Source organism: Coccinella septempunctata, chromosome 5 (assembly GCF_907165205.1).
Source record: "Coccinella septempunctata chromosome 5, icCocSept1.1, whole genome shotgun sequence".
NCBI classification, from domain to species: domain Eukaryota; kingdom Metazoa; phylum Arthropoda; class Insecta; order Coleoptera; family Coccinellidae; genus Coccinella; species Coccinella septempunctata.
In genome coordinates, this window is record NC_058193.1 from 39,501,693 (window position 1) to 39,508,580 (window position 6,888).

The following is a 6,888-nucleotide window of genomic DNA, read 5'->3' on the forward strand; positions in this document are numbered from 1 at the left end:
AATCATCCCCTAACACTTTCCGAGAAAAAGCTCTGAACGCTCTGAAATGAATTAAGCGTTCTTGTCGAATAGTAAAATATGCTTTTAATGTTATTCGAAGAGTCCTCGTACAAGACATTAAAATATTCATTAGTGCCTTCGAAGACTTATCTACAGGATATACAAAAATAGGCATTAAAGATCTCTTCAAACTTATCTGAACGGAAAGTTGATAAACTCAAGCACAATCACGATACTGCAATATCAGAATAGTGCAAAAATGCTTCTATTCGAGACTTCGACAAATCTGATCCAGACAGAAGACTGTTTGAGAGTGTTTCCCATTAGGGGACCTTCAGGTTTCGAGGTTAAACATTTGAAACAACTCCATAGAAACAAAACATTTAATAATAATATAATCTTCACTATGTACAGTATCATACAACAAATCATAATATCAATAACTTTGTACAGTCCAATAATTACACATTTACATCGAAAATCTACTATAAATAAGATAGTAGTATCAGTCTTATACAAAATATATCTCAATATGAGGCAGAATTGCACAGCAAAACCAAAAAGTTTTGGACGATGGAAGATGCAGCGCCCATCTATGGCCCTGCATCTTAAATCGCTATATTGCAAGGTTCAAATAAATAATAACGGAAAAATAGACGATTCACGGTTCGAACTGTTGCCTTCGTCATTGCGGTATGTTGAGGATAGGTCCGGTCATTCCGGGGAACCCGAAATGCTGCGGCCTGTGCGCCATCGCGGCCAGAAAGGGTGAAACTAGGGGTGGGTTGCCTCCGGGGAAGATGCCGAAGCTGGGTGGTAGAAGGGGCCTCGCGGAAAGTCTAATCTTTTCCATTTCGGCTTCCTGAAGTCGTTTTGCCTTGGCGCGTCTGTTTTGGAACCAGATTTTGACCTGAAACAAAAATAAATCGATTAGTTTAAGACGTCAGAGGTGGGAAACAAGTGTAAAGGGTGTAGAGGAAGTAGAGGTGTTGAACCCAACTTTTTGAGAATTTTTCGAAAGGGTCATCTTTCGAGTAGATTAATCTTCCAGGAAAATTATCGTAGATCTAAACGTGATACATATTCTGAAAGAGCAACTCTTCTAGTAATAAAACTGAGAATTTCATCCTATTCGGCACAACCGTTCGGTCTTGAGGAAGTTTTAACTGAACCCAACTTTTTGGGAAATTTTCGAAGGTCATCTTTCGAGTTTATTAATCTTCCAGGAAAATTATAGTAGATCTAAATGTAATACATATTCTGAAAGAGCAACTCTTCTAGTAATAAATCTGAGAATTTCAACCATTTCGGCACAACCGTTCGGTCTTGAGGTAGTTTTAACTGAACCCAACTTTTTGGGAATTTTTCGAAGGTCATCTTTCGAGTAGATTAATCTTCCAGGAAAATTATCGTAGATCTTAACGTGAGACATATTCTGAAAGAGCAACTCTTCTAGTAATAAATCTGAGAATTTCATCCATTTCGGCACAACCGTTCGGTCTTGAGGAAGTTTTAACTGAACCCAACTTTTTGGGAATTTTTCGAAGGTCATCTTTCGAGAAGATTAATCTTCCAGGAAAATTATCGTAGATCTAAACGTGATAAATATTCTGAAAGAGCAACTCTTCTAGTGATAAATCTGAGAATTTCACCCATTTCGGCACAACCGTTCGGTCTTGAGGAAGTTTTAACTGAACCCAACTTTTTGGGAATTTTTCGAAGGTCATCTTTCGAGTAGATTAATCTTCCAGGAAAATTATCGTAGATCTAAACGTGAGACATATTCTGAAAGAGCAACTCTTCTAGTAATAAATCTGAGAATTTCATCCATTTCTTATGCATTAGTACTACGATTCCAATATAATTTTCAGACTAGTGTACGTCTGTTCTTTGTCTATGTGTTTTCATTCAAGAAAATAGGAAATGAAAGGCAGCAAAAGAGTTATTCTCGATTTGAACAAGTTCTTCGGCAATCCTCGTCACATATCAACAACCCACCAGCAAAACCTGTCAATTTGCATACAAATTACCGGAACTATCAGCGATCGAACAGCGTGCAACTGAATTCGCGCGTCTTGTCGACAAATTTCCACGGCAGTGCGATTTTCTTAGAAAGCTGCGGAAATAGGTTCCGACCCGAGGCCATTTAAAAATTTGCATAGAACACAGAAAGTGCAGCGGGTCTTACGATAACAACTACGTCGACGACGATCGTTGTCCTGATTCTTCCTGATTTCCATATTCACCTTTGTCCCTCTTCTAATCGCCGCGATTTAAGTGAAAAAGGCAATTAGGCGTATTGGTGCGTTAATTTACCCAGATTAGTGTCAATTAAACCGAGCCGGCTTCGTCGAGACTGGAAACAAAACTTTCCTTCTTTCGGTGTAAACAAATTGCGATCCGGTCGCGGTTTATAAATAAATAATAATTGATTCATTAGAGAAATGCTGGCCGTTTTTGTCAGCTCGTTGTTTTTTCGAGCTTAATTTGTTCCAGTGGAAAATTACAAGGAATTAAACCAAGTTTTTGCCAAGAATCGAAGAGAGTTGATAAACAATAATCAACATTTCAACAATTTTGAGGACGAACTGCGATCTCACATTGCACAGGGTATTACAAATTGCTTGATTTCGGCTATTTCTGGTGCTTCTAGACAAGATAGGAAAACTCCATCGACTCCATCTTCCATATGGACCTCTTTAGATTAATCTTGAAACATTCCAACCAATACCGGGTGAGTCACTTAACACTATCGATGAAAATCGACGTTCTCAGCAACAACAAACAGTAGAAAACCCTTATCGGATCCGACAAACTCAATAATCGACATCGTCGAATCAGGTAAACCGGCAGGCCGACCGAGGACAGGTGGACACGGCTTTAGGAAATGCCCAAAAATTCGACGCGTCCTTCTCGCCGACCCGGGACCATAAATCCGCCGGCTCCCAGCTTCACGCAGCGCGCGTTTTTCGAAAATAAAACAAAGATTACGATCTCCGTTGACAGCGAACACAGATCGGCCTTTTCGAGACCGGCCAGATAAACGTTTTTACGACCCGACTAATTATAACCTCTATTCTCTCTTGTACCTTTACAACGACCGAAAGTTAACGCACAATTTCGGATATTTACCTGTGTTTCCGTCAGTCTCAGAGAACTCGAGAATTCCGCCCTCTCTGCTATGCTCAGATACTGCTTGTCCCTGAACTTCTTCTCCAACGCGAGCAGCTGTTGGGTGGTGAAGGGCGTCCTTGGTTTTCTGTTCGGTTTGTGCTTGCGGAGGGCGCATCTTACGATCGGGGGGCCCACTCCATTCTGGGGCATGTTTGGGAGACCGGCTGAAACAATAGAAGATGGACTTTAGATCATCCATTCGAAAAAAAAAACACTAAAAATCGACTCGTTTCTAACTTCCCTTCAAATTTTGCGAATGGGGTTCCACAAGGTTCTGTGATAGGCCCCATATATTCCGCGCTACTCTCAATTAACCGAGAAATCTACCAAGTGAAGTCTAAGAAGTCCATTGAACCACAAATAAGACTCACTCAGATCTATAAAATTATCAAGCAATAACACAAAAGTGCATTGGGGTTCCACAAGGTTCTATAATAGGCTACGATTGTTTCAATGACCTGTGAGCTCTCGAAACTGAAGCTTTTAAATTCGGAATTTTGGTTTTTTGAAGTTTTTTAAATAGGAAAAGAGTTGGGGGTTGAAAGTGTTATGAAGAAAAGAACTTGAGTCAACTTAGATTTTAGGTTTTTAGATTTGATTGAAGGCAGCCATATCAAAGGACATCGGATGAAGAAAAAGGGTTAAGTTGGTCCATAACTCTATATAAAACACCTACAATCAAATTATATTACAATATCTATTGCTAATCAACCTTCTCCGATACATTACTGACGCAAAGTTGACAACGATCATTAGTCAAAGTTGACAAGTACCAAACAAAATCTTTTTTTTTAACTGCAGACAACATCGTAAATTTTTCATGATTTTAAAACTGGAAACTAACACGATTCGTCAATATTCGCTATAAGCGACAACATCATCAACGTACATATTCAGGCATAATCACTTTGACCTCATCATAATGAAGAAGGTGCCTATAATTACCAGCAAATAAAGCGTAGTTGTTAAAAAGTGAAGATTTACCGGTAGAAAAAAACAAAGAATATTGGGAATAAATGTGAATAGATAAAACATCTCACAAAAAGATGAAACTAAAAAGATATAAAAGATAAATGTGACAACAAAAATATTTCAAAGTTTCAAGTTTTAAATTTGGAAGATTTCATTCCTATTTTCATCTCAAATCTGGCGGTAATCAGAACCTCGACCAATTTAATTCGTTTCCAATTAAAAAATAATTCTAAATCCTCTCCCCAACACTTCATTCGCTCAGTTTTGTTTATTCGTTTCTTGAGAAGTGTGAAATTAGATCTCGGTCCAAAAATCGACGAAAACGTATAAAAATGACGAAAATACCGAAATAGATTCGAGATTTCAGACAGTCGATTACTGGTGCTAGATCGTAAAAACGCAGTTTTACGACTTGGCGATAACCAAGCAAATCATAGCAAATAACCAATAAGCGATATCATTAATTTTATACTATATCGGTTCACTCTGTACGTTAAACTATTCTGAAATGGGCTGTTTGTGTTGTAGACGTCGAGGTAAATTGTGATTTATCTCGTTTTCTAGCGTTTTGACATTTTTCTCATGACAGGAACAGAATACTCGAGAATGATTTGCAACGTCACAGGTGCACAAAATTACTAAGTGACCAGGAAAATCAGGTCATCCGGGAAATGGTGAAGCAAATATTGAAAATTCCGAAAGAAATAACAAACTAATAGATTGTTAGGGTGGAATAACTATAAGTAGGAGAAAAATGATCGGAGATCAGTTCTATGAGAAGAAAAATTTCTGTATGGAGTGATTGACAATTTGTCAGCTGAATTCGAATTCAGCTGACCTAGGACATTTTCTATCATCATTTTCAGCAGTATATCATTCAACATTTTGTCTTCGATATATTATGTATTCTATTTTATTGTCGTCATGTTTTTATAACTTCTCTATAGTTTGTTAATCGCCTCAAAAAGCCAGTATTGATTTTGCAACTTACAAATAGTCCATTTGTCTAAATCATAATAACAAGTTGTGGATCTGTGTTTATACAGCACGTAAAATAAAATATGCTGAGGAATGAAAAGAAGAAAGATTGTTCTCACATCTAGGAAAAATAATATTGAAAAACCAATGAAAATTGAATGTTTTTTTCCTTTTCCTACCCTCAACTGAGAGATTATCCTGATTTCTGAATAATTCTCTGAAAATTTGTTTAGTTAGGTTGGTTTCTGTCAACTCCCAATTACCCCAATAACTATTTCCGTTTTACACCTCATTTTATATTTGTCTTATTCATTTCATATTGATTTGCTTTAGTTAATTCTCATTTCATTCCACTTACTGTATAAGCTCGTCTTGAATCTTGATGTCAATTGAAGTTTCAATAGTCTGAGGTCAGTTTCGTTCAAATGAAGAACTTCATGTTCATATTCAAACTTACTTTGTGGGGAAGAGGATCTCATCATCCCATGTCCAACCCAAGTAAAAGGCCACTGGGGATGACCACCACTGGACAGAATCCTGGGTAACGAAGGATGCAGAGGTTGCGGTATTAGGACTGTGTGTGGCGACGTAGGACTAAGACTATCTCTCCCGTCGGTATCCTCATCGTCCACAGTTATATTCTCTTCATCGTCTTCGTCGTGGATCTCGCTGGATTCATCCAGTCGAGATTCTTCCTCGCTTTCAACCCTTTCCTCATCGTCTACACGTTTCGTGTTGGACAGTAACGACTCCACACTAAACGATATCTTAGCCTTGATGTCGGTCTTGGTGCTGGTCGTCTCCTCCATCTCTAATCACTCAATCACTAAAGTCACCAGATTCACAGTTGGCACCAGGGCCGTTCGTCTTTAGATACAAGACAGCACCGAACACAAGCTCGTGCCACTGACTATTTTTTTGCTTGCTTCTGACTGCGTGATCACCGCTGGACTGAAGTGGAAGTGTGAAGTTGCATGAGGGGTATGCTGGTGGAGGAGTGGCCTTAGCGTAGCCGGCCACGCCTCCAATCACTCGGGACTATTATGCCCTATCGAGCGTAGAAAAGTGATAAAGTGATTATATTTCGGATGGTGTGACTAACTTGCCACGACCGTATTAAATTATTTGTCCCGCGTTATCGTCGGGAATTGATTTTGATACTGGGACTTGCAGTTGGCGTTGGATTCGGATTGTGGTCACGTTTTGGAGGATAATTCGGATTTGAACGAAGATACATAGATTCTTCTGATACAGGGCGAGTCTTTGACTCGTAAGAATATTTTAACAGTAGGTTCTTGAGATCGAAAGAAAAATTTTTTCCTATACCATTTTTTCTGAATCGGCTTGGTTCAAAGGATACAGCTTGTTATTCTGAAGAAAAGTTTGTTTTTCTAGAGGTGGCTTAGCCCATTACTCAATATGGCTATAACTTTTTATCAGGGCCGATAAGGAAAAAATGGTATAGGATAAAAGTGTTTCTTTTGACCTCGAGAATTTACTGTTAAAATATTTGTACGAGTCAAAGGTGACTCTTTGACTTTATTTGTAACGAGCGTTTTGTGGTGGAATTTCGAATGTAATTCTAAACTGATGCAATGCCTTCTCGACGATAATTTTTTTTTATCGTTTTCAGTTCATATTTCAAACAGGGATATTGCAGTTTTCTTATAGAAAAAGCTTTTTGGTGCATTTTACATGGGAAATTTTTGTCCTCTTAAGATGGAGGGGTTCCATTGAAGGACAATTCAACATATACAACATATA

The 6,888-nt window shown here is 38.3% G+C and overlaps 1 protein-coding gene across 2 annotated transcripts; it reads right to left on the bottom strand.

The window, feature by feature from the left end:
- Positions 1-369: 369 nt before the first annotated feature.
- On the bottom strand, positions 370-6,089 carry LOC123314273 (homeobox protein GHOX-7-like). 2 transcript variants are annotated; one of them, XM_044899442.1, is made up of 3 exons: positions 5,582-6,089; positions 3,133-3,338; positions 370-910 (listed from the first exon to the last, which is right to left on the bottom strand). In XM_044899442.1, exons 1-3 carry the CDS (start codon positions 5,931-5,933, stop codon positions 686-688), a joined length of 783 nt encoding a protein of 260 aa, XP_044755377.1. In that variant the 5' UTR covers positions 5,934-6,089; the 3' UTR covers positions 370-685. The 2 variants fall into 2 exon arrangements, with proteins under 2 accessions (XP_044755377.1, XP_044755376.1); XM_044899441.1 differs by having other exon boundaries at positions 5,483-6,089.
- Between the last annotated feature and the right edge of the window lie 799 nt (positions 6,090-6,888).

What these genes read in the sequence shown, in the direction of transcription:
- LOC123314273 (XM_044899441.1), bottom strand. Translation starts at nt 5,933, where the DNA reads ATGGAGGAGACGACCAGCACCAAGACCGACATCAAGGCTAAGATATCG. An exon ending in ATTCAAGACGAGCTTATACA is followed by an intron (nt 3,339 to 5,482) that starts GTAAGTGGAATG and finishes CTATTGTTTCAG; the next exon opens with CCGGTCTCCCAAACATGCCC. An exon ending in TGAGACTGACGGAAACACAG is followed by an intron (nt 911 to 3,132) that starts GTAAATATCCGA and finishes TTTTTGTTTCAG; the next exon opens with GTCAAAATCTGGTTCCAAAA.